Source organism: Neopelma chrysocephalum, unplaced genomic scaffold, assembly GCF_003984885.1.
Source record: "Neopelma chrysocephalum unplaced genomic scaffold, ASM398488v2 Primary Assembly neopelma1_61b, whole genome shotgun sequence".
NCBI lineage: Eukaryota > Metazoa > Chordata > Aves > Passeriformes > Pipridae > Neopelma > Neopelma chrysocephalum.
Window position 1 is genome coordinate 10,291,725 of NW_020897717.1, and position 27,158 is coordinate 10,318,882.

The 27,158-nt window shown below is 39.8% G+C and overlaps 1 protein-coding gene across 1 annotated transcript in view; it reads right to left on the reverse strand.

The window, feature by feature from the left end:
- Window positions 1-27,158, reverse strand: part of PTPN14 (protein tyrosine phosphatase, non-receptor type 14) — a 112,452-nt gene that overhangs the window by 3,968 nt on the left and 81,326 nt on the right. The window contains exons 8-18 of the mRNA XM_027681751.1: window positions 26,393-26,481; window positions 24,242-24,329; window positions 23,497-23,579; window positions 21,149-21,206; window positions 17,785-17,863; window positions 14,669-16,158; window positions 11,781-11,924; window positions 10,515-10,733; window positions 6,512-6,640; window positions 5,321-5,555; window positions 3,187-3,350 (exon numbers count right to left, since the gene is read on the reverse strand). Coding sequence (XP_027537552.1) covers window positions 3,187-3,350; window positions 5,321-5,555; window positions 6,512-6,640; window positions 10,515-10,733; window positions 11,781-11,924; window positions 14,669-16,158; window positions 17,785-17,863; window positions 21,149-21,206; window positions 23,497-23,579; window positions 24,242-24,329; window positions 26,393-26,481 — 2,778 coding nt within the window. The remainder of the gene's footprint in view (window positions 1-3,186; window positions 3,351-5,320; window positions 5,556-6,511; window positions 6,641-10,514; window positions 10,734-11,780; window positions 11,925-14,668; window positions 16,159-17,784; window positions 17,864-21,148; window positions 21,207-23,496; window positions 23,580-24,241; window positions 24,330-26,392; window positions 26,482-27,158) is intronic.

Below are 27,158 nucleotides of genomic sequence, written 5' to 3' on the forward strand. Positions count from 1 at the left end.
ATTCATGCTGTTTTTGAGGAAGCTCTTAAGCAGTTCAAGATACAAAACTGAAGAACAGCTACCGTATCAGACAACATAAGCTGCACTTTGTAGTGCCAGTTTGCCATTACAGAAACACAAAAGGGAACTTAGAAAGTTTGAGTTAGATTGCTGCTAACCCTTGGAAGCCCAACTGAGCATGGAATCTGTTTCCAGACACATGGGAAGTTTCCTGGAAAGTTTAAAATAAAAGTCACGCTGCATATCCATTTCTGTCCATATATATAAAACCCAGAATGTCCATTCCATGTAAACAAGTCTTAACTCATAGGCTATCACTTTCTGAAAACAAGGCCAAATATTCTGCCACATACCTCAACAAGCTGTTATAAACGGACATCTCTAGAGAGTCAACAAGTGTAAAAATTTGTGATAAGTAATGCCATATTATTATCAAACGGGTCCAAAGAAAAATGTAAGCTCTTTTCAGTTAACTTGGCTAACTTGGAGAAAGCCTCCCTGTGGACTCAGATGCTTACAAAAGCCATACGGTCCTTGCTGAGCAGAGTCATGTGGAACTTGATCTCACCTGAAAAACTGCAACAAAAATGCAGGCCAGCTTCGACCTGCACACCATATTTCTCTCTTGACAGTCTGGTTCATGACAGCTCATTGATTTTTAGTGGACCCACAGTGATCCGTGCACCTCCTCAAAATGGAGATGACTTCACCTTCTCAGAAATGAAAGAAAACCCCATACTGTCTATTAAACCTCACTATTTATAGCCAACTTAGCATTTGACTCCAGGTAAGGAGTCCCTTAAACTCACCTTCATTACGATGTACATGTCAAAAAAAAAAAAAAAAGCACATAATGCTTTGCTAAGCTGGCACTTGTAAACAGAACAAACAAAAATGCCACTCATTTCTGGCTCCCAAACTAAAAGACCTCCCCTTTGAAAACAAGCTGCAGTTGCAATCATGAGTTAATGTCCCAGTGCCAAGTCTGAACTAAAAGTTGATAGAGCAGCATCTCAATTACTTTCCTCTACTACGTGTCTACAGCAGCAAGGATGTAATGATGTGACATTTACTTGCTATGCAGCAGTGACTGAAATGCTATCCCTGCAATGAGATACACAGCTTTAGACTCAACCAGCCATTGCCCAGAAGCCACAATGACTGTATAGATTTTGATTAGACACGGCTTTTTGCCCAAACCTGAAACCTCAGACTCAAGGGTTCTGGTTTTTGTTCCAGCACTACTGCAGACTTTCCAAGATGGTCTGTATCAAGATTTTCAGACTCCTTCCTCATTTTCCTTCATTGCAAAAATGTTGATACTTCTACTTACTAGGACACTTCTGAGGAAATCAACCAATTCCTAAGACTAAAATGTTTTAAGTGATAAGTAATTTTATTTCAGGAAAAAAAACCCAATTAATACTACTACAAAATAAACAAGTGAAAAGGAACCACCTCTGTGCAGAATAGAGTATCTGTCACAAACCAAAAGCATACTTTTAGGATTTTTAATCTTTTTTTTTCAATTATGTTTTAACAAATCAAAAACATTAACTTAGTACAATCTAGAGCAACGAAGCCCTTAAGGAAAATTTTATTTAATATTAATGATGATTTTCATTATTAATCAAGACAAAAGAATCCTTTAATTAAGGGACATCAGAGAAATCCTTGTTGAGCGCTACCATCAGGTCCTAGAGAAGTTGATGAAAATTCTTATGAATGATGTCAAGGCTCACCCCCATGCTTAGATGTTGAGGTACTGCCTTTATCTTCAGTTGCTACTCAGCTACTCTTTCCCAAATGGGTGACTTCTGTAAACCACAGACAAACCGAGGTGGCAGACAGTGTTACACAACCCTTAATGTTTGTTTCCATGCACATACAGAGGTTGCTACAAAGTAGACACAGCTACACTGATGGTCACAAGCAATTCAGGGACAGCTCTTCAAACTCTCCAGCTTTCCTTTGGCATGCAGAAATTTCATGGCTACTGTGTGCACAACAGAAGCAGTCACTTCCAGGTGCCAGTGCGTGAGCAGGCTCAAGAGTCAGAGCCGTCGCCCCACACGAGAGCAGTTTCTGAGCAGCAGTCAGCACAGGAAGGCTGCTGAGTTCCCAAAGCGCATACCTGTGGGCCCTTTCTTGTCCAGGCCACCTCCTTCTTTTCCTTCCTCACCCTCCTACCTCCCTCGCAAACAAAAAGCAAAGGAAAAAAAGTGTCAGTTGTGACATCGATCTACAGGACGGCGTCACCTCTAGTGAGGCCCAAGCAGAGTTGGAGGAGGCTTGTCTGTCCGCTGACCTGAGCCCAAGATCTCTAGCCATCTTGTAACTACAGAGTGATGAGCTGCTGGAGTCTTCAGTCTTCCCTGAACTCATCCAGTGGCTGATTACTGGGAGAGGCAGATGATATATGTCTATTTGTTACTCTTGCTGCATTCCTATCTCTACAAATGCTCTCTCACAGAGCATTTTCTTTGGCAAGAGAAATCCCTGGTTTCCATAGCTGTCATGAAAACTGTGTGTCATGTTGTTAGTTAAGATGTGATGTTCTTCCTAGACAGTTTCTCAGTGACATAGATGAAAAGCAAATTGCTACACACGGTTACTCTACTGGTGATCTTATTCTTAACTCCAGACTGTATTACTCGTCATATTGTCTGCAAATCTTAAAGCCTTATTCCCCATTGGAATACATACACACACGTTATTCTTAAACCATAGTTAAGTTTCAGTCCATGTGAGATTAAGGTCCATATGAGAAAGGGGAAGAATTCTAAGGAGCAAATTTAGAGAGCAGAAAACTTTAGTTAAAAGAGCAAGGACATTATTCTCTAGCCTCTTTCGGGTACTCCTTGTAAACATGCTGTCTCTAGACTTTTAATTAAATACAGGTATAAATTAGACTAAATCTTTAAAAGAGAGAAGAAAACCCTAATTTTGAATGCATTAAAATAATGCTAATAAAAAATGCATTATGTCAACTAAACAGAAAACTACAACAAGTAACCTTCCATGGGAAATCTCTGCCTGTTACATTTAAGGCTCTCACCTTGCTCACAAAGGTAGCAGAGAAAGAAAGCACTTCAATGCCTTTTAATTTTAACCTCAGAAATGTAGCTAGTTAGTCAAGGAACGAGCTCGGGTCAGGGGTTTGTCCTGCAAAAGAAGCTGACTTACTTCATTATGCTCCAAGCACCCAATCATCAGTTCTGTCAGGATAACTACTCCAGTCCTTCCTACCCCTGCGCTGCAGTGAACCACAATGGGAGGGTTGCAGGTGTTGCTGCTGTCCAGCACGCTGTTGGTGTGGCGACGCACCGACTGTATCTCCTCCAAGTAAGCTGCAAGGTAAAATGCAGGCAAGGTTGCAACATCTATATGTCTAAACATAAAATTCGACAGGGGGGAAAGGGTGAAAGAATGTGGAAAAGTCATTCTTTACCTAAGTGGCAATAATTTACATTTTTTACAACATACTAATTATTTTGGCCAGGGTGCATGGAACAGCACTGCATCCAGCAAGTACCAGCTGGGTGTCAATTATTACTTGGGAGTCTGCTCCTTTAAATTAAATAGTTCTTTTAAAAAATTAAATTCTGTTTTCCCCCTTGCAAATCTCCAGGTCCCCTAAGCAGATGATTCTAGACATTACTTACAGCAATTCCTGCTATTAACAGGCTGGGATTGAAACAACAGCTAAGTCCTATTGAAACTGCTGCCTGTCAAAGCCAGCATCAGATGGGAAACAAGCATCCATCTGCCCTGTTTCCTCCCTTCCTTCTCCTTTCTAGACTGAGATGGAATCTCACCCACCTGCTCAGGGTTTGTTTCTCAATAGTTATGAGCCTTTCTGGGAGATCACTGCCTTAGTTTTCCCTGAAGCCATTTCTAGAACAGTTACACTGTGTGGCTGTCCTAGCCTTGTTCAACACAACACATTCTACTGTCAAACTGCACCGAGAACCTTAAGTACTGGAAGCTTACTTAGCTTCCCAGCAGTCAGAGTGGGAAGTGAGACCTGAGGTGAACTCTCTTGCACTGACTCTTGATGTCATGGCACTGCAGCCTAAGCTGTCCTTTCACCACTGGAAGGATGCAGCTGGAGGCCTACCAACATCAGAAAAGCTGAATTTTAATGCACAGTGAAATGGGACTGTAAGTGGTGGCAAGTAATGGGAGAGAGGAAATGGGGACAATCAGGTTCCAATTACTGCCATGCCCAACCACAGCTACAAGAGTTGGTAAGAGAAACAAAGTACAGAACAAACTAGGAATTGGGCAATAGCTTTTCCTTAAAGACATATCCCTTGGCACTCCTCTCCTGAAGCCAAAATGTCATTTTTTATTTTTTTGCCCTGGTGACAGAACTGGGAAAAGAAGGACATGCTATTTACATCAAGCTTGTACCATGCAAAGGAGAATGGACCACTAAGGGACTGTAGCTGTGTCAAGATTGAAGTAGAACTAAAGGACCTTCCTGAGAGGGGACTTAGCTGCCACAGAGTTACACTGCAGCTGCAAAACTTTCAGGAACTAAGAGGGCAGGCATCATCAACATGTCAGTACACCATGTACAGGCTCCTTCAATGTTAATTTAAAGAAATCTGTATTAATTTAATTTAAAGATTCTCTGCCATAGTGCCAGATACGTCACTTTAGTTAAATAATGGTTGAATTCCTATTACTTAATATAGAAATATACATTACTTATTAAGAAGCGGGGAGTGTTATTCACACATTACAGATTAATATAATGGCTGTATTTTCAGAAATGCATGAACTAGGACCATAAGTTATTGGGAAGGCCCTTGAGCATCACATGTGGTTAGAAAAGTGGTATCAAGTTCAAACTTAATGCATGTGTGTCAGAGGCCTCTGCTATTTTGTAACAAGAAAAACTGGAGGAACTGCACCATATTTCACTAAAACCTGATCCTCTCTCACCTGGACCTCTCTAATCACGTTTGTGTGCAGCCTAGTACCTCCTACACTCATTAGGTGTCTGGGAAGTGGTGATAACTTACACTGACAGATCAGCCGGCAGAGGTATCCTATTATTTAAAATTTCCTGAGTCTTTGGCACTGCTGCTGCCTTGAATTATTCCCCCTGTTAATCACCTTAGCTCCTACCTCTTGAATCCCACTTTTTTCCTCCAAATTGCAGCAAAGTACAACCTAGTTGAGGCCTTTATATGCCACAGCAATAACCATTTAATATCAATCCCAGGTGTAACTGGGTTCAGTGAATTGAATTCAGTGTGAGCAACCTTCTCCTAGATGTAGTTTATCATGCAAGATAAAGAAATCTTACATAAAAAGCCTTGGACTTCTTCTGGACACCCATGGTCTGGCCAGTCAGTATACTGCAAATGCCACACTGTCCTCTCTTGTCCAGAGAGAAGATGCTTGACCTTCAGACCAGTAGTTGCAAAGCAGCCAGAGTCTGTGCGGAACTTTGTTGTCACCTTGAACTTCCCATAAGTGGCTGAGCTGTGCTTAGAGCCCAGTTTAGGCCAATAACGATGGCTCTTACTTCTTCCTCCCTCCTTAAAAACAAAACAAAACAAAAAGCCATTAGTTCCTGCAATTATAATTCTCTGTAAACAGAGGACATAAAACTGAAGATAAGCCAAGTATTCTTATTTCAAATTACTGGAAGAGCAAGGAGCATCCCACAAAGTAAAGAAAAATATCCATTAACACTTAAACCTCTCAGCCATGTAATATTTGAAAGTGTAAAACTGCTTTGAAGAACAACCTCCTGCCTTGTGGCAAAATACAGCTACTGCCTGCAACACCTTGGTAAATATTTTCCCCCTGGGGAAGCCTCTCCTTTAAATGAAGGGAGATTCTCTTCAGCAGCTTCTAAGTATCTGCTCTTGATCAGCCTTGGGAACTGGACGGTGACTTGATGTGCTCTGCTACTCCCTGTGTTTGCTGAAAATAACCAGGCATAAGGCTGAAAGCTGTGTTAGTTAACAACGTGTGTCAGTTTTTATAACATATCACATAGTTCTTGGATTACAGTAGAAATAACTGTTTTGCTTGGCATTAGAATAAAAAAGTTGTGGGGGTTTTTTTGTTTGTTTTTGTTGTTTGTTTTGTTGGGTTTTTTTACATGGACACTTCTATGGAAACAACAGCTTCTGGTCTCTTTTCGGCTGATAAGAGTGACAGTATGCAGAACTGGCCTTGGATGGTGTGGAACTCTGTGTCATTTTAACCAAGAGCAGTTCAGTGCTCTCACATTCCAGTGGAAACATCTTTGTTTGGCTTGGCTAAAGCAGGGGCAAGGGGGGCTTTTGCTTGTTTGCTTTAGCACTTGCCAAACTGAGTATCAGAATGCTACAAAGTATAGTATGAGAGAAGTACAGGCATATGTTCAAACAGAGTTATAGGAAAAAGGGATGTTGATAGAAAAAACAGGTTACTGGAGTGGGAAGCAATGATAACAGGAGATTTGCTCACATCAGGAAGAACTGTATGCTGTGATTTCACGTACCTCTTCAGCTGTGACCATGGCTATAACATTCACTCCCTGTTCCCACACCATCTGCCAGAAGTCATGGCATGTGTGTGGCAGAGGTCCTTGGGTAGCAATGTAGTGCCATTCCTCTCCACCTACAGTAACCTGGGAGAAAGGAAAAAACCCCAACCAGTCAGTGCCCAAATTCTCAGCAGCACCTGTGCCAGAACCACCTTTTAAACAAGAGAGACTATAATGAAATCTTTACTTCTTTGTTTTTCTGCTTTTGTTCAAAATTTTCAACAAAAATCATCCTTTTGATTAGATCAAATCTGACAAAACTTAATCTTTGGTGCTTCCACATCCAGTCTCGATGCCCATAAATATAAAGCTTTGACCTAAATGCCATCTATCTTTCTTGCCACTCTGTCTGGATCATACACAAAAAAAACCCCAAACCAAACAAACAAAACAGCAAAAAAAAATTTTTTTTGAGACCCTGTTTCTGATATGGCTTAAGTACAAACAAGCAACTGACTGACATCCCCAGCCTTGGTGACAGACCCAAGATGAAAGAAAAGCTGAGGACCAGAGGAAGCGCATATGTGCATTAAAAAGGCATCGCACTGCTTGCAAATTAACACATGGTAGTGCAGAATGCAAATGACATTGTGCATGACGAGCTAAAGGCCTCTGTTGTTTAGGACCTCCCTCGATTATTTTCCACTCAGACAAAAAGTAATTTATTAAACAGACTCTTACTACACTGATCACTGTTGAAGATGCGGCCAAGCTGTTCCTAGAGGACACAGCTATGCCCACACTCTGTACATAACAGAGCTCAACAGGCCTGTTGCCAGCCATAGAGGAGAACAAGACAGGCTCCATTTCAAGTTACTCTTCCTCATTTATCTTGGGTTTTTCTGTTCAGAAGCTGCAAATGACCATACAGTAAATCCAGTGCATTAAATGGCTTTCAAATACCATGAGAAATTTAAAATTATCTAAAGCTGTAGTCATGCAAATCTATTTCCCAACATATAACTGGTTTACCAACCACATCTTACAGAAATATTTGTGTATTGCATGATGGTGAGTAATGAAATTCTTTTTAAAGCACTAACACACAGATTTACACACTATAAATCATATAGTGCCCTAAACAGACACAGCATTACCTTGGAGTTAGCCAGTGTAAAACACTACTTCATTTAACTGATGGAGGTAGAAAGTTATACTTGTGCAGTTAAAAAAAATCATTTGTGTATAAAAAATTATAATTTTATGACATAGTTTGCTATACACCAGGAAAGGTTTATAAAATTTTTTTTAACATTTTAGGTAAAAAGCCAAAGTGCTTTCAGAGCTACTACATATCATTTCAAAAATATGCTTAGCAGCAAAACCAGATGAACTAATTGTTTTGGAGAGTTGAAAAATTTTTCCTTCGCAGGATAAGGCCTCCTAATTCTGTGTATTAGCCCAGAGCCACTTCTTGTAAGTTATAAATCCCAGAGAAGATTTACAACTGAAATGCTGACATGTCCATAAATATCAAGGTCCTGGCAGACAGTGCTACAAGGAACAATCAATAACTCTGACAGGTTGAACCATATAACGTGTTTGAGGTACAAGTCTTTGAATACATTTTCAGAAATAGAATTAGTTTATTTGTTAGTCAAACAACTGTTCATTAAGTTGAGATGCTTGGGGTTTTACACCGGTAACTAACTAACAGTTTTTGTATGATAAGTTTTTCACTTCATTGAAAACTGTTTGACTCTGTACATCAGCTCCTTTTCTTATTTCATACTGTGCAGGTTTGGTTTTTTTTTTTGAATGATGGTTAAAAGCTGCAAGACCAACGCAGGTAGGCTCCTCAAGTTCTTGTACTAGATGGGAGTGAATATAAACTGCCCAGCACTAAGCAGCATCTTGCACCTGGACTCATGGCCTTGTGCTTGCTCATCTGCAGTCATGAGTGCTGGCATAGCATTACTGAGCTTTTTAAGTTAATACTGGCACGACCAAACAGTCAGATGAAGTGCTCTTAAGAATTTTTTTGCTTAATCTATAAATTTAATTGCATTTTTTCTCTTTGGTATAGACGATGATCTTCATATTTTAACAGCAATGATCAATGGTAAATAAGCACAGAATTATTGTAAAACTGTGGGGCTCACAGACTGAGGTAGTGGGAGCTGGAATCCTCCAGGCATGGATCTTATTGCTTTGTCTACTTCTGGTCCAAATATCCAGCCTCCTGGCACATGGTATGAAAGGACCATAAATAGTCCGAAGGGAAAGGGATGCCTGGAATGTTTACTGCATTCTAATGCCCTAACTGCAGGAAATTAAAAATTAAATATTGGGCTGAAAACACAGACACACACTGTGCTACTGAGGTAAATTTCACAGATGTGATTTCACCTTCTGAGCAAAAGCACATCTGCTTGGCTTCTGCTTGCACCACTACGAGTGCAAGAGGGAAATACTGCCAAGGCCCTCTGTCAGGCATCAGAACATCACTGCCTGTTTCTGGGTGCTCTATGGATGCGAGAGGTGTGTGTGTCCAACACATCAGGTAAAGTGTGGACTCAAAACTAGCCAGGGAAAACTCTTTTCTGACTAGTACTGCTTTGTGGGCATAATTAAGGAATACTTTTTTTTTTTTTTGGCCTCCTATAAAGTAGGTGAAAAATTTTGGGCTCAGAAATCCACCATCATAGCAACATCTGATTATGCAAAAACTCAGTATCTGCTACCTACCAGGCTATGCAGAAAAGTGATAAACTCCTAGGATCCTGGTTCAGAAATTGTTTTGTATCACCAGGATTTAATACTGTAAATCACAACCAAGGCCAGCAAGTGTCTTGGAACTTTTAAAAGGCTTTTACTCAAGGAAAATATTAATTTAACAGGATGTTTTATTCATTATTTTTGAATTATTTCTTTTTAATTTGAATTTTGACAATGAGAAAAAGCAGACAACCCTCTTTAACAACACGAGAATCTGTCATGTGAGGCAGAGGACTGCTGTTACTTCTCTCATGGTACAGAAAAAGCCAGCAGAGGACTTTGAGAATAGTGCTGGAAGCTTAAGAGAAAACAAGCATCTGCAGTCACTGCAGCACAGCTCACTGTTAAAACTGGCCATGTTTGCAAGTAACAGTCAGATCATACCTTAAAGTATTTCTACTTTGAATTAACATGAAATCTGAAATTTCTTGTTAAAAACATAATTTGAAACATGGAAGTTCAATGCAGTTTCCAGTCAGAGATACAGGGAACTTATTAGTAAGGTCAATGCATACTTGAAAAAATTTCTTTTAAAATTAGTCAACTCTCAGCATAAAAGGAATGAATAAGTTTTTTGTATATATAATTTCAGTATCTATATGAATATGCATTACTCATAACGATATCCCTTTCCTTTGGGCATGGTACTGCATACATGGAGCTACAGTTCTGATTTTTAAAAATCACGTCCTGTATGCTAGTAAATTTAAAAAGATTCAATCAAAGCTTGTGCAGTATTCTTTCCAGGGTGCACCAGTCAGCTGTAGGGACTCATTCTGCATGAGCTGTTGTAATCCCCCAGTGGCCTGCAAGACTTTTGGGACTGATAATTCAGAACACATACTGACTTCTCATTTTATCAGGTGCAGGGCCATGACAATCATATTACACTGCAGGTATTGGGGCTGATCTAATGCATTTTCCTGAGGCTTAAACAACATGGCATCTCTTTCTACATTAACCAAGAGATATTCCCCAACCAGCTGGCAGAGATGGGCATAAAAAAAGCAAGGACGCCTCTCTAAAATGACACCCGAGTCTTCAGCAGTTAAACCAACAATGTTCGTTGAGAGGGGACCTTAGAGACGCCCATGCTGACACACGGGTACAATGATGCATTCTGACCAGGTTACCTTTTCAGAAGCTCCAGAGTTACAGAAAATGCTGCTGTGCATCCAGAAATTCAAACAAAGCTTTAGCATACCTCCATTTGCAAAGCAAAATTCGAGAAAGCTTTTACCTTTATGTGTGAAGCATTGATGTAGCCTGTATTATTTTCTTTGGTCGGCACCAGCTCTACTCGGTTTTCCTCGTAAGGAATGACCTCCCTGATGCGATTGCGCTCAGTGTTTTCAGGCAAGGCAGCAGTGGTGAAGATCCCATCTGCCTTTTTCTTTGGAATCTGCTCGTATTCTGTAAACACCATGCCCTCTTCCAACTTCCTTCTCAAGATTTTGCACTAAGATTTAACAGAAAGGAACATCGATACATTAATTCTTCTGGGAAGCAGATTAACCGCTAGACCCATCCATCCATTCTTTGAATTCCAATATACAGCCATAGCATTATCTCACTTGCTTCTTTTTGCAGTTATCTGAGGAAATATGACACACTTATTTCTACTGAATGAAACCACAAGCCAATTTTACAGTTTTACATTCCACCTCCACAATTTTGAACACAGATAGCATAAAAAGCAAGTCTGCGCCAAATACAATCTTGGTTCAGTAAGAATTTCAGATTTCAGTATGAATGTGTGATTTCAACATAATAGATACTTGTAAAAATATTTTAAAATTATTTTTTCAGGAAGAAGATCATACTGTGAGAAGTGTGATGTGGCTCACATTTTCAAAATACTCCCTAACTTGCAAGCATGCAATGTCTGTGGTTGAACACAACCCCAAATATGTACACACAGAGGTTAAGTGCTGCGGTTTGCGTACCAGACAACACAAGGCTGCAAATTTCTATGCAGAAAACCAGGAAGATTCTTTGCAAATATGTTTCTCAAATCTTAATGGCAGCAACTGTTTTTAACTTCCAAAATTCCATATTCATGGAACATCTGTGTGTGCAAACATCAGGAGGCAAACAACCTTTTTGTTTTTCCCTTGAAATTTAATCCCATTAGAGAAATTGATTGAACTCCTTAGTTATATCAGAAGATGGAAGACCGTATCTAGGGGACTGTAGAACTTCACCTGATCATGTGAAAAATGTGCAAAGTGTTAGATTTACAGTTTGATCGTGTACACATTGTACAGTCAGATGAAACAGAGAACAGCCTCCATTCTCACTGCCTTCAGTAAGTGTTCAAAACATTGAATGCTTTGCCTGCATCCAAAAACATGCCGGTTTTTACCACAGACCTTTTGCATTAGTGTCTCTGAATACTTTAAAGAGAAACTTTTTTTCACATTTTAAATCAAATTTTTGTATTTTAGAAACTTCATGCTCTTGGGAACAAAAAGAATGAGCAACATTTCATGAGCCTCCATCTTACCCTCTCATCCATTGGCACCTTGGCGACTTCATCCTGGCTGTCCTCCGGCACTGGAACCCTAGCAACTGAGAGTCCGTTCAGTGCTGCCAACATCAAGGGCCTCTTCTGGGCCTCCAGGCCTGCCATCTTCTGCTTTTCTAGATTCTTTTGGCAAGAAAAGGCACGTTTTCATCTCTGTGTGATTATTTATAATGCCAGTAAAATGCTGGAATGTTTTTTTAATCTCCAAAATCTGCAACTCTCTGGCCAAGGAATGCAGATGATCACCATTAGCATCGTAAATTCAAATACAACCTCTATTCTTCCTCTTATTCCTCAAAGGCCTGCTCCTACATGAGCGCAGAATTTTAATTTCAAAGAAGCAATCCCAGCATGTAATGCAGTTTACATGCCATCAAAAGACATACAAATACAATCTCGAGCATTTTCCTACAGACATTATTCTGAATGCAGGACACACAAAGCATCACTCTGTTATGTTAAAGTAGCACTACCAAAGCCAAGATGCTTGGAGCATCTCTTAAAAGCAATAATTTCAATCTATTATATCAAACAGTAAAACACAGGCCATTGTTTCTCTTCTGTGATGGTAATACTTAAAATGAGAAGTCTTCTGATGCAGTCAGCTGTTATGGTGATTCACACAGCACCCATGATATATTTTGCACTAAAAACTGAGCTCACATGTCCCAGAAACCGAATATAACAGCAGCCAGGGAGGGATATTGTTTATCATATTCATGCATCATATTATGCTATGACATGGAGAACCAGAGCATGAATTTTAAATTCATCCTGCTGCCCCCTCCTTATGCCACTGGGAGCTGAAGCATCAAAAGAGACAGAGCATCTGCAGAAGTACCCAAATTAAGAACATTTTATTCTATTTCCTTAACAGTTCTTTCTGCTGGATTTGGAAGGAGAGATAAGTACAAGAGATGCCTGGTTCGGGGCACACATATGGAAGCTGTGGTCACCAGACAAGCGAAGCTCAGCTCCTAGAAACATACTATTGAACCTGAATGCCCTCAGACATATGTAAATGACTTGATTTTTCAAAAGCTTGTGAGCTTTTTCCTCACCACTGGGTTCCTCCAGAGCACTAAGCAAAATACAAACAAATAAGCAGAATAAAAATCCAAACTCACTCTCTGCTTTCTTTTCGTACTTTCAGAAAGCAGGAAAATGCAGGAATTTTTTCTTTGTTTGGGGATTTTATTATTTTTACTACTTCAAAGGTGAAAGAGAAAAAAAGTCTGCGTTTAACAGATCAAGGTAAAAAAGTCTGCGTTTAACAGATCAAGGTCATCAAATTACCATTAATATAACACTTGATTCCCATGACAAAAGGAAGGTCTGCACATGTTAAGATTCCTCATCTAGGCTGAAACCACCTTAAAAGCCTAATGCTAAGACTACCCCTTTACTTTCAAAACAAAAACAAAAAAGCACTTTTTGACCAAAGCATCTGAATGGTTATTGCAGAAGAAGAATATTCAAACAACATCCAAGCTCTCTTCTCACCTTCATTTCCATCCTAAACTCCTGTAGGTTCCTGCATTTCAATATTTTTTCTTTCCTCAGAAGATCAAAAAAATGCATATATATATATATATTCATTGTTATACCAATGTCTATTAATTCACAAAAAGTCATGTTTTATAGTCAAGTATCTATTTCAGATTTAGAGTTTAGGAGTTGACAAGGAGTAAATTCAGACTCCACGTTGCAACTTAGTAGCTCAGGTTTGATTCCTAACAATTACATCAGTGTAAGGATCCCCAATAAACAAGAACAACAATGAATATGTTTAGAAAATTTCTTTGAATATGCAGTAGTATTTTAAATCTAACTAGTTATTGATCTAGTACATTACAAACTCTTTTCTGCTCTAGACCATTTAGATACTTCATTAATTTGTTTCAGACCTCAATTCTGAAAACAAGAACTACAGCATACACTTTTCTTTCTGTGACTGCAGTTGTACTCCTCCACAGCACTACGTCAAGTACATGTGTAAGTCACTAAGTGATAAGCACCCCTCATATTTCTGTCATTGCTCACAGGGGCACTGAAAACTTTAAATACTTTTTATTTTAAATTCATTGCAGTTTTAACAGAACCCTATTTCTCATACTTGAATGCATTTTTTAAAAAATAAACAGTCCAGATGCTCAGCTACACAGCCTCTACATCTGCTGCTTCCGTATTTAGATATCTGGTTCCTCGGTTACTGGCAAAACCAACAATCCATATCCTAGAGCTACTTGGGTTTTATTTAGATAACTATGTTACATAAAGTGGCAGGAAAGAAATTAAAGATCATTCGAAGAAAATCAAGAGTTCCCACTATGTTATGTGATACTTAACTTGACATCCTTGCAAAGAAGGAATAAAATGCTAGTGCTGAAACCAAACTTTCCACCCATCTCGGCAAACACATTTCAGACTCTCCCTGCCCTCAAATCCATGGGGGCTGGAGAGGCGTGCAGACAGAGGGGCAGCAGGCATCAAGGGGGGCTTTGCTGTCAGCCCCCTCACCACCAGCTCCATGCCCTGCCACCCACTTCAAGCCGGCACTGCTGCCAGGGTGGTGGCATCCTCAGCTGGGTCAGACACAGACCTGGCCAGCAGCCAAAGAGCCACAGCTGAAGAAACAGACAAGCCCAACAGCAGTGCATGGGATCAGCCCCTTTAGTGGCCATACAGACCCACAAAAACAAATTGTACCTTGCGCTTAATATCACATTTCCCAACTATAAGCAAATCCACAACTTTACACCCACACATTCCCCACAGTTTACCTACCCAACAGTTTTCTGGTATGGAAATTGACCTGTATGACTACTAATTTCCAAGAAGCCATCGCAACAGAGGAAGGCACTTACCCTCATCATGATTTCTCTTTCTATAATGCTGTCCTCAATAGAAAACATTTCAGACACAGGCCTTTCCTTGACTGGTTCTTTCTTGACCCGCTCCTTCACACTGGTGAGGTCCGGCTCTGAGATAGAGGGCCCAAGTGACGACCCATTTATTGCCACTTGATCAGTTCGAGACACACTGATGGCTTTGGAAGGCCCCGGCCTCATGGCCTTGGCCTTGGCTACAGCCACAGAAATGCTAACGTGGTCCTGCCTCAGGGCTCCATTGCTGACACTTTTACGAGGCCCAGGATACTCCGGAGGAGGTTTATTTGGTATTCTAGCCAAGGCAGCTTGCAGCTGGGCACTGTACTCCATGTTCTCATGGAGGGCTGTTATCTGTGACACAGATTCTTGGGTTTCTTCTTCGTCTTCACTTTCACTGCTGTGTATCAGCATTGTGGCATCAGAAAATGTCTTTTTGTGATGATAATGAGGAACTTGCTGAACTTCGTGCCCCATCTGAACTGATTCTTCCGGCTGCACCTGCTCCCGCAAAGTGTTCCTGCGTGGCAGAGGGGCGTTTAAAGTTTTTAGTGCCATGGCTTCTATACCACGCACCATGTTGCTGATGACCTCCAAACTGTGGCGCTTGTTCACCGCTGCATGGTGCTTCACCGCCATGAGGGGCTCGCTGACCTCCTGCAGCGACTGGCGGACAACCGGCGAGCTGTCCTCTTGGAAGGTTTTTACTGAGAGCTGGACTTTACGAGTGACCAGGTCAGGGCTGCTCCCGCTGACATACTTGTGCCGGTGGCTTGCCAGGTCCGGTGTGCTCGTGGCAGGACGTGGGCGTGGGTATGGAGGTGGGGGTCTGAAGAGATAGTTCTTTAACATGTGAGCAGTGTTGTAACTCTGGCTGCTCTGCAGCTGCATGTTGGCCAGTTCTGGGGTGCTGACAGTGTGGGATATGGCGCTGGCTGCTGCTTTATTTTGAGCAGCATTATTAGGGTTCATTTGTTCAGACGGGGCAACAGGCTTGTTATAGCCACCACCCTGGGGCCCATATGTAATTGTGTAAGGATGTCTCTCTCGAATCTCAGGCTGACTGTAAACTAGGTCTTCTGGCTGGTTATAAGCATGTGTGTTTCCAATATTGAGATTCCGCAAAGACTGACTTTGGCTATCCATCTGGATTACCCCCCTCTTCATTTGCCTCATGACGGTTTCATAGTCTGGAGTTGGTCGGTAAGATGGTACTATGATTGCACTATGTCTGTGGCTGGGGATATAGTCTGCTCTCATGATGTCACTTCCAGGGATGCTCAGATTTGAGGACATTGGAGATGCCTGGATGAAGTTCTGTGAGCGATTGAGGGAGTTCATGCTGTGGGCACTGCATACGCTCCCATTGGGTCCATTACCATTCAAGTAGCTGAAGTCCATTGGACACCTATCCAAACTGGTCTGAGACCTACAGTAGAAGGTTTCTTCATTTCCATGAAAAATGCTATCTGTATAGAGCAGAGATATAAACGTTGACAATTTTAAAATACAAGGACTCATTCAATCTTAACAAAACTTCAAATGCAGTCTGCACTAGTGAATACAGAGACAGCTTAGTGTACAAGTGCAGGAAGCATGTGGTCTTGAGTCATTGAAATATAACTAAAACAAAGCTACTAAGGTAAACCTCACAACAGCAAAATACGGTAGTTCAGATCCTTGTGGGAGACATGAAAGGGGAAAGAGAGGAAGCGTTTTTGCCTGAGGTGGCAGGGAATAATAAAGGGGCATCTCCTACCTCAGCATTCTGGAAGGGTTCACTGCTGCTGACACCTTAAAAATCCAGTGCTGCTAGAATATGGTTAACCTAAAAAGTTCTCTTATCTTTTCTGTTGATACACTGCTGTCTGTGATTCAAAGTAGCAGAGGACTGTGGAATTGGAAATCTTACTTCTGACCAATCAACAGTTTTGAGGATCTGAAGTATGATATCAGTTGGATAATCAAAGCTCAGGAGAAAAAAACAAAAGAAAACACAAAAAAACCCCAAACCCAAACCAAACAGCAAACCACCCTACAGAGGTGCTTTACTATTAGCAAAAGCATAGCATATTTGTGAGGAAATCTAATAGTAAAGACCATATCCTGGATCACAACTTTACTGCAAGACTGTCCATGCCGAAAATCTTGTAACAGCTCCCCAGACTCTGAAATTGGATAGTTCTTTGACAATATAGCAAAGTCTGTGGTAAAACTAAGGGAACTTGACAATTCTTCTAAAATTGAGAATATCCTTCAGAGCCTCACCTTCAAAGTAAACAGTAGTAGCTGCTAAATTAAGTCTACTGTATGCAAGGAACTATAGTGAATGTCTCCTCTTAAAACTTATCAAATTCTACCTTAAAATTAGTCAGATCACCACAACTCCAAAACACTATCAGGTATGACAGAGACTTTCTCTGCTAGTGAGAGCACTTCAACTGTACCTCTCATGAACTGCAAAGAACATTAACCTAACAGACCTGGCTACGTATATTCCAGAAGCTGGGGTAGTTAAGGGTGTGAGACTGAAGTTGTTTAAGGGCTAGGCTCCATTTCCAGACTTGATCAAAGTAACCTGGTACAATCTCTTAAAGAATTTATTTGTCACACATGGGCATAAAAATAGTTAACCCTCCTTATGTTTGTAAGGCTAACAATGCAGGCAGATTGTTGGAGAAAAGATTATCTAAAGATATCGTTTCGTGGACAGGATGCTATGATTTGTCCTACAGTAAGATATTTGCTTTATCCTTTTCCCTCACTTGGTTTCTCTCCCTGGCCCCAGCTGGCACTGCCTTTGAGTACAGCCATCATACTCCCTTTAGAAATTATTTTTTCAGCTCACTGAGCTGGAATACCAAGTTTAAGGTCCATATAATCATGCACAGATATTTTAGAGAAATTTGAAAACTGAAATTGGACTTTAAACAGAAGACTTACTGCATCATTAACTATAAAATTGCTTGTTCTCTTGCAGCAGCAGCTCCCATTTGACCACAATGGTATTGTAAATCTAGACATAAGGGTTAGGAGCTTCTTTGCATACACATAAAATGGAAGTCCATTAAAGGAAAAATTTACGCTCTAAGTACCTTGTGAATTATGTGTTTCAGTGTAGTGTTCTCCACACTGGACATGCATAGGAGGCAGTATAAAAGGATGTTGTCTTGGCTGAAATAAAAGCACAAAGAAAAAGAAGTATTAGAACTTCATTTGCTACCATTTCTTCAACGGAAACAGGAAAAATGGTCCTATGCCTTTTCCACTGAATACTGTTCTTTCTTTCCCAGCCAAAGGCACACGGTTTGGCAGTTCTTTATAGAACAGAAAATAACTTTTTGTAAATTGCTTGCTAAATTTTGTTATAGAGCCCAAAGCTGACCAGTTAAGACTCCTTTAAGCTCAATCACTTCAAAAAACAGCAGCGACACTTTCAGCTCTTTTAAAGCTTTTCAAACTTTTATTAAAAGCCCTTGCCCTTGAAGAATTAAACCCAAACAAGACAGACACCTAATCGGGACAAAAGCAGGAGATGGAACAAATTCAAGGACCTAGAACACTGTTATACAAGCAATACACCACAGATGGACTTAAAATAACTCTGCAAATTACATGAACATCGGATCCCCTAGCTAATGAATTAGAGCGTTCTGCCAATAATCTGCACTGTAACAAGTTTTTTAAGTCTCAGAGGGTGTGATTCAGCATTACATCAACAGGATTATTTGCAGAAAAAGAAATCACAGCTGATGCCATATTGACCAGCTTTGTCCATTGGTAAACCAATGTGTTTGGCAATCGCATTTTGCCACCTGCACTGCAATGTCCTGCCTGATGTCACTGAGCAAAGTTTACGAAAACATATTTCAATTTATGGAGTAAGCAGAAGAAGAAGAAAGGCACTGCTGTCTCATGAATGTATCTTCCTTAACAGCAGAATAAGGGCTTTTTATCCAGGCTGATTCAAGTAGTTCAAGCTATTAAGGAATACCGTGAACGCCCAAGGCAAAAAACCTCACCAAATAATCTACCTTTGTGTGCACACACACCAAATGAGCATCATGTAAGTTTGCTAGTGAAGAGGAGGGGAAGGGGTTAAATTTACATTTTCTGTGTAACTGGTGAGAAGGAACGAGAACCAAAGATACTGAGCTCACATATGAATCCTTGCATAAAAAAAAGCACCGTGTTAAGCCAGAACTGGAAAATGACAATATTTCTGCTACAACAATCACTTCTGATTGTACTCTTGCTGAACAATATGGGCCAAGGAGCCTGCTGTTGACAACCTTAGTAGAGGAGCTGAGTCTGGAACTAACCAAGATGATGGAAAACCTAACAAATGGAGGACAAAGGAAAAGTGCAAGGAAAGAGAAGTGACTTCAGATGTATACATCTGAAGCAGACAGTTTTCTTTCTGATAGATGTTATGAAAGGTATCTGCAAGAAATTGGGAAAATTTTGTTTTTGAAGGTACATCTGCCTCTTCTGACAAAAGAGAAGAACCCTAAGGTCTGCAGAATGTCAATATCCAAATTAAGGATCACTTGGATTTTTTTTAAAATCAGGTAATTAAACATACCCTCATATTAAGATCTCCTACATGGAGGGGGGTTTTGCTGGAAAACCAGCACCACTGGGTAGCCTGACAGGAAAAAAGAGACACCATAAAATGATTCTCAAGTAGTAGTTAAAAAAATACAGGTTCAGCATGATGCCAAAACCATATAAAGGGCCTTAATCTGAAAGTAATGAACATGATCCCTCGTGAAGTGGCAGTGCCTCACCTCAAAGATTCCACTTCACTTCCCATTTCTGCCTATTGATTTATTGCCATACAAGACAAATGAATAGGTAGGTGTATGAAGGTATGTACAGTGCAGACAACAGTCAGGAGGGCTTTTTTTTTTCCCCTTCTAAAGAGAACTGTTCCAACAAGTTCACAGAACAATTATGAAAAAGGCGGTTGAAAGTTCATCGTGAGCAGGCAGCAGCCCAGTTCATTTTTCAATTGATGAGCCCACATTCCTCCTTTTGATCTGCCTGAGACTTCAGGGTTTTTAAACTTGTTGCATGCTTATGTTCAAAACAAAGTGGCAGCAGAATTTGAAGCAGATTTCCATTTTTCATATATAATATAGAAAGCAGCTCACTTTTTCCCCTTGTGATATAACTGAGGCCACAGTGTAAGAATGCAAAGCACATTTCCTTCAGCTTTTCCTAGTTATTTTCAGGGACCAAGCTGGTAGGTACCAAGAATACTGTAACTATGCCTCAGAGAACACAATATATAGCCTGTGTATCACATCATGACACCTTAGAAGCACGCTAAGAATGGAAGGACAAACAAATCTGGAAACAGCTACCACAGCTTTCCTGCCAGTGGCTGGGAAACACAGAATGCACCTTTTAGATCTATTGGCCTGTATATATATTCACACAAGCAGATAACCTCTGTTGCAGCCCACAATGATAAAACTACCCTAATATCAGTACCTGCTTAAGCTTTATTTTGGAACATTTTCACAAGCTGTAACTACGCTGTGAGGTTACGTCAAGAAAACGCTTCTGCCCACATGAGCTTTCTGCCATGCAGCAATAGGCTAACAGAGTTTTCATTCTGGAAAGGTCTACAAAGCAGGTATAACCTATATGAGACATGAAAACTGGCAACCTGCATAGAGATAATATTGCCCTCTGTCTAAGGAACCAGTAGTGCCGCTGGTACAGAAACTCACAATCTGTTAAATAAGAGTAAGAAATACTGACGCACTGGATGTTAGAATTTAATAAAAAAAAGGAGCATTTTTAGAACTGATAGGGGGGTGGGGGGAAAGAGAGACTCCCACATGATTTTTTTGGCAAAGATTTCAGGAAAAAGTTACCCAGTTTTGTCAGATTTCTAGTTTTTCTGGAGATTAGTTAAATGGAAATAAGTACAATTTAAGAAAAGCTCTGAATTCCAATCCTTATTGAGTATATTAGTTTAACTTAAATTAACAGTAACTTCACACAGAAAACAGGCTCCTAACCCAAGAAGCTGGTAAACTGTAAGTAGTCTTTACACAAAAACATAAGGAATTGAAAAAACGTGAATTGTAACATTATGTAAGGACTAGGTTTTGATGCATACAGCATAGGACACTTCAAATTCTTTCTAGAGGATATCTACATATTGAAATAACCTCAATCCAGTAGAAAAGATGTTCAGTTTCTGCAGGGCAAATGAAAATATAACGCCTTGAAGACTGTAATTTTAAATACTCAGTGGTGATATTATCCAGTTAAACTAATCAACCTGGGCAGCCACACCCTTGAAACTCATTCCAATCATATTGCCTAAAAGAAGTGAGCTAATGTGCTTATTTGAAATTTAGAAAGTACTTCATCTTACACAATACCTCATCCCATCAGAAATTATATAGACATTCTGAAAGGTCTCACTGTGGCACATACCAAAGATGACCTACTCCAGGTGGGCCGCCGTCGGATAGGAGGAGGAGAACTTGATTGTCTGTGGAAGAAAAAGAGAAATAATAGAAACTACAAGACTTCAATTCTGAGTCAAGAATAAACGGGTAAAACAAGACATGAACAATCTGTAAGTATTGCTTATTAATGAGATTTTTAGATACACGAATAAATGAAAATAATTCAGGTTCTTCTCTAAATATGGGTAGTATTCCCGTTCCAAACTATACATGCCTTCTGTTCACTATCCTATTTGGCTTACTTGGAAACAAAAGAAAGAATGATTCATGTTTTAAACCAGAATTTAACAAACAAGTCTCTTAAGCAATAAAAACTGAACATGGCACACAGGCAGTCTCAGATGACTTAAGGTAAACATTTAAAACAATGACAATTTTATGAAATTGATAGCAATCACTCAAGAGCAATGCACATAGATCAGCAAGAAACAGAAAAAGCAACTTTTAGACAATACTACCAGAGCCACATACAATGTTAGAGTAGCCAGGTGCAGTGGAAGGAACAAGGAGTGTAGGAGATAAAAAAAATATGAGAAAGGGAAAGAAACAAATTGAAGGAGGTAGAAATATAGTGCTTACGTGAAGAGAGGAAAGGTGGAATTTGTCCTCTTACAGTTTCTGATCTGGTGAATGATGTTATGTGCGATTAGAGGAAAGGCACACAGGAAAACAAACAACTCATTTTAACACAGAGAGCAGGAAAATTATTTGGCTAGAAAACACACATTGGCATATGCTGTCATCAATATCTGTGGCTCTAACACCAAAGCTTATATCACATGAGACTGTGGTAAGGGGAGCAGTTCTAATGACAAAAATACATTTAAATTTTAGTTATTTCACTCAGTGACCTTGTGACATTCCTTATCTTCATTAGTTTGCAAGTTGCACATGAAGCTGCTACATACATCCAGTTCATGGTACCCATATGCTTAGGGCTTAGTGATTAAAAAGAAACATGTTCAAAAGCTATTGCTTCTGCAGTCTGTATTATGATTGGTAAAAGAAGAGTTCTCCCTGTTTACCCCAATATACAGTGTCAAAGGGGAAATATCCCAAGATGACAGATTATGGTATTTTATTTTCTTTCTTGACTGTCACAGGGGAGACAATCAGGATCTTCCTTTGAATTCAATCTCTTTGGGACCATTAAAATTGAAATTAGTATTGGACTACTGAAATCCATTATATGTTGCTAAGAAATATCTTTTCTGGTCTTCCACTCACCTCCCAAGAACTGTAAGCACCATGTGAAATCTAATAAACATCTCTTTTCTGTAACTGAAAAGATCACTCAAAACAATTCGCCTCATTGGACTCTCCTATGCTTTAACTCCCCATATGTTAATATAATGTGTGCACACGTAATATTAGAAAGCTAGACCTTCCAATCTTCTCTTCATCATTTTGGCTTTATTTTCCAACAGATGGCATTATCCAGCTGAACAGATAGGAAGTCCAGGTCTAACTAGAGTTGTTGATAGAGATGAGAGTTCTTCATATCTTTCCAGCTAACTAAGATGATAAGTTTTGCAAGAATTTAATGTTCTGTGCTATACACACCCAGCACATCATGAAAACTTCTCAAAACTCTAATATTCTGAAAGCTAAATTTATCTCAACATAAAAAAATGTGTGCTGGTGTAAATGAAACAGCTAACAAACAGACATTCGACTTAAAGCTAAAGGCTAATGAATCCTCCTTCAGAGTCCACCCATGTGAGAGGACTAGCTCAAAGCCAGTTCCTAAGAAAGTGCTCAAAGTAGAGCCTAGGGGAGACTTCAGGTTTAGATTTACAATCTCTGCTGCGCTGTGCTAGTACAGCTACACAGATTAACGTGCTCAGGTGTCCTCCCTTTCTTGGGACACATAAGAGGCAGATAAATTATACTGCCCAAATTAGAAGATGACAACTCTTCCACTTGCCCTTAGCTGCTAGATAAGCATCTACTACTGCAACTCACATTTTGACATGATAACATATGTCACCTTTCACTCCAGTTTATACTAATACTCTGAGTTATAAACAGCAGAGACCAAGGCCTTCAACTCAAGATTCTCTGTAGGATTTGGCTGCTTGGGGAACATCAAAACCTCACAAGGCTCAGAATGAAATTTCATTTCCAATTGTCTGTTCTTGCTGTTGGTTAAAACAAAACAAGAAAAAAGGGAAAGGGGAAAAGAATACTTGATATAAGTGACTAGGAAAAAAACCCAAAAAATAACAAAACCAAACAAAACCAGACATGCCAAAACTCAGATCAATTCCAAAGCAGGGTGTCCGGAAACAACTCTGAAGAAAGAATACTCACTCTGTGCAGATTTTGTTTTGTTTGTAAAACTTGTGTCTTGATGCAAACAGGCGTGAAATATATTTGGCATTTTCAAGATCGTCCTTTAAAGACAAGAAAAAAATAGGGGGGGAAAAAAATTTATTTTGTTACTCTTACCAAGAAGTGACAAAGAAGAGTTTAAAAAATCCAATTGCAGGAATGCTTGGTAAGATCCACCATGTACAGAATGTGTCTGCCAAGAACATGTCTAGTGCCCTCAAGAGCATTCAAGGCATTGGATTACTGAAATACAGTGGCGTGCCTTTACATGCTGCCACTTAGCTGCTAAGTCACAGTAGGAGGGACAACAACAAAAAAATGGCTCAAGCTTGCTGGTCCAGTTTCTATACAGGCCTTGGTTCAGGGAGATGTGGAGTTATTTTAAATAGCACAGAACAGCAGCGCAGCCCTCTGAGTTCCAGTATGTGCACACATGGTGGCTTATGCCCAGTTTCTACAACTGCTTATGCTACTGTACTTATGCCATCCAAAAAGCACTTTAGTTTTTTGTAGACTTCCCAGCACACTATATTTCAGGATGCTTGGAATAGAATACTCATATTGTTACCTAAATGAAGTTAATTTCACACTCTGCATAAAGTAAAATGTGAACTATAAGGGGGGTGGTGTTATGCAAGTGAGCCTCTCTGGGAAAGTGGAATTTTAAAAGTTTATTTTTACATAAATAGCTTTCTTGATGACACTGATCAGATCTTTTTCTTACTGTGTGAAAGAGCACATTCTCTTCTTTGTTGATCAACTCTAGAACAATCGAAGACTTGTTATGTGATATATTCCCAATGTCATTCCACCTGTAGAGTAAAAAAAATGCAGTAGAGTTTGCCAACACATACATTCAAACATTTCACAAACACATTAAGAATCCCTTAGTCAACATCAGTCTCATTTTATGGGAAAGCTTTTCAGTAGCTCTTTGGTGAAGAAACATGGTCAGGAAAATAAGGAAGTTTGTAGCAGCAAATCTGCATTATATGAGAAAACTGCTGTTTAAACATGTTTCCAAAATGGCTTTTTGTAGGCCCTTTGCTGGCTCGTGTTTTCTTCTTCCCAATACCCCCCACGGCAACTGTTATCTTCTCAGGACATTCCTGCATGGGAGATATCAAGAAGTCTTCCCATTGGACTCTTTTAACCCCTTCCTGCGATTGGGTGTCCTGTAAGCTCCCTGACCCTGTAATTGGTCACTCTGTGAATCCTCCAAAACCCTATATATGTAACCACTCCATCAATAAACTCCCTCTCTGGCCTTCTCTCCAAGTCCTGTGTGCTGTCTCTCTGGCTGCCATGGGACCATGTGGTGGGGGGAGGGGGAGCACCTAACCCCTCCATGCATCCAGGACCCTGAAGAAACACCTGGAGCTGCAGTAACCCCTTCCCAATCCACCTCAAGCCTTCGGAAATGGAACCCCACAATGGGAGGAATGCAACCAGAACTGGTACCCCAGAGAGGCTAGCCATAGAAGTCATGTTCTGATTAAAAATGAAAGGATATTCAGACCGAAAATACATTAATAATAAACATTTTACTGAACTGTGGCATTTTTTAACTGATTGATTTTAGCCACGTGTAATAGAATTATTTTTTTAAGTGCCATTCCTCTCCAAATGCTGTTTCCAAGTTTCATTAAGTGCCAATTCTTGCTAAAGAAGGTTAAGTTGACAACATGGTTATATAGACTATGCATACCATGTTAATACTCTGGTTTTATGTTTGCAATCTTTTCTTTTTTTTCCCAAGTAATTGTCAGGTTGCCCAAGATCAGAGTTATAATCTTCTTACAAATAGCTGACAGACATTTGCGTACATTGCATGCAATCCATGGGGATGGAAAGGACTTGTTTGTTCTGTTTGCAGCATGCATTCCTCTTCATGTCATGGCAGGATGCTTGAAGTGCATATTTCCAAACAGTAAGAATCCCAGCACCAACTATAATTTTTACATGTAAAGAAACTTTTTGCTTTTGTCACCTGGCCCAGTTAAAGGATTATCTAATTTCTTCTAAAAATTAAATATGCAAAGCATCAGCTATGTGGAAAATGGAGCCCTAACATTTTTTAAGCTGACTACTGAAAGCCCTTTTAAGGCAAAAAACCCAAACCTAACATTCCAGCTTAAGTCTGATACAAGCCTTAGCTACTGACTGAAAATCAGTGCACCTCAAAAAACACAAATTTTTTGGCTGCACAAAATTCATACTCTAATAACAGGGACTAGTAAAAATCCACTTCAAGCAAATAGCAACAGTAATGAAAATATCCACTGGAACAGTAGTAAAGAAGAACAAAACTATCCTCCCTGGCATCATGGAGATTTCTAGTAACATTTTCATACAGAACAAACCCACACAAGAAAGTTAATGGAAAGACTTAAGCGATTCTTAGTAACCAAAATAAACCGCAGAAGAAGTGTGACACAGTCAGGACTTTCAAAATTACAGAATGAGAAAGTTCAACTTCTTTTCAGTGGAGCACCTAAATACGGCAACCAGATTTCCAAAAACGTTCAGCTCCTGGGCTGCCAACTGTGAGGTTTAACAGATTTGCATTCAGAAGCATCAAAGAAGTAGACATAAAGACAAGAAAAGAAAAGGAATCAAAGCCTTGTAAAACAGAACAAGATACATGACAGGCAACTACAACTTTCTTGCCATCAAACCCATTCACAGACATCAGAAATTGTTCTTTATCTCATCTCTAATGGACCTCTAAGACACCAATGCTGAAAACAGCGAGGTGACTACTCCTTAGTTAGAGGATTGGCACTACTGAAGTCACATATGTAAGTCAGGAAAAAGTCCCACACATGGCCCTCTGGAAAGAAACTGTTTTAAGACAGAAGACCCTAGTTTTTACCTATAAATCACAGTTGTCCTGCCAGTTCTGTTTTTTATGAAGATTCCCATGAAGAAAATACCAAGGTGTATGTCATTTCCATGATTATCCTGCAGAGAAAGGACAATATATTTAGTTTAATAAAGAGACTGTTCAATATATGTATAGGAATGCATGCTGAACTACCAAAGAGAAGTCCGTCTTCAGTATAATGCAGGACTAACCCTTGACTAACATATATTTTGCTGCTTGATTGGACTCTGATTTTTATTATTTCAAAGCAGTTAACACTTCAGTGGATTCATTCTGTTGATTAATGAAAACAGAAGAAGGCTAAATGAGCTCAAGGTTCTCCTCTATCAAACATTAGGCAGACCACAAACTGGCATTCATTGTATAATACCCAACATCCCCTACCATTGTGATTATAGCTGTCTAGAGTCTCTGTGAATACCAAAAGCAACAGTCCTTTCACATTCATAGTATTTCTCCAGTCATCTGTTAAAACATGTAGAGATTTCAGAACACCACACCTGGAGATGGAATCCTCTCAAAAGCTCTTCCTTTTCTGCTTCCTCCCTTAAGTACTCTGTGTAGATGTTCACTACATAAAAAGTACTTGTATATCTATACAGATACATCCTCAATCGACTTTCAATTGTTGGGTTAAATATTCAACTGCATACACCACATAAAAACAACACAAGAACAGTGGACTTTGAGAAGTCCTATTTCTCTCCTTTTCCCACCTGTCTCTTTGTGGGCTCCTGTTTGAGAACCATGTGCT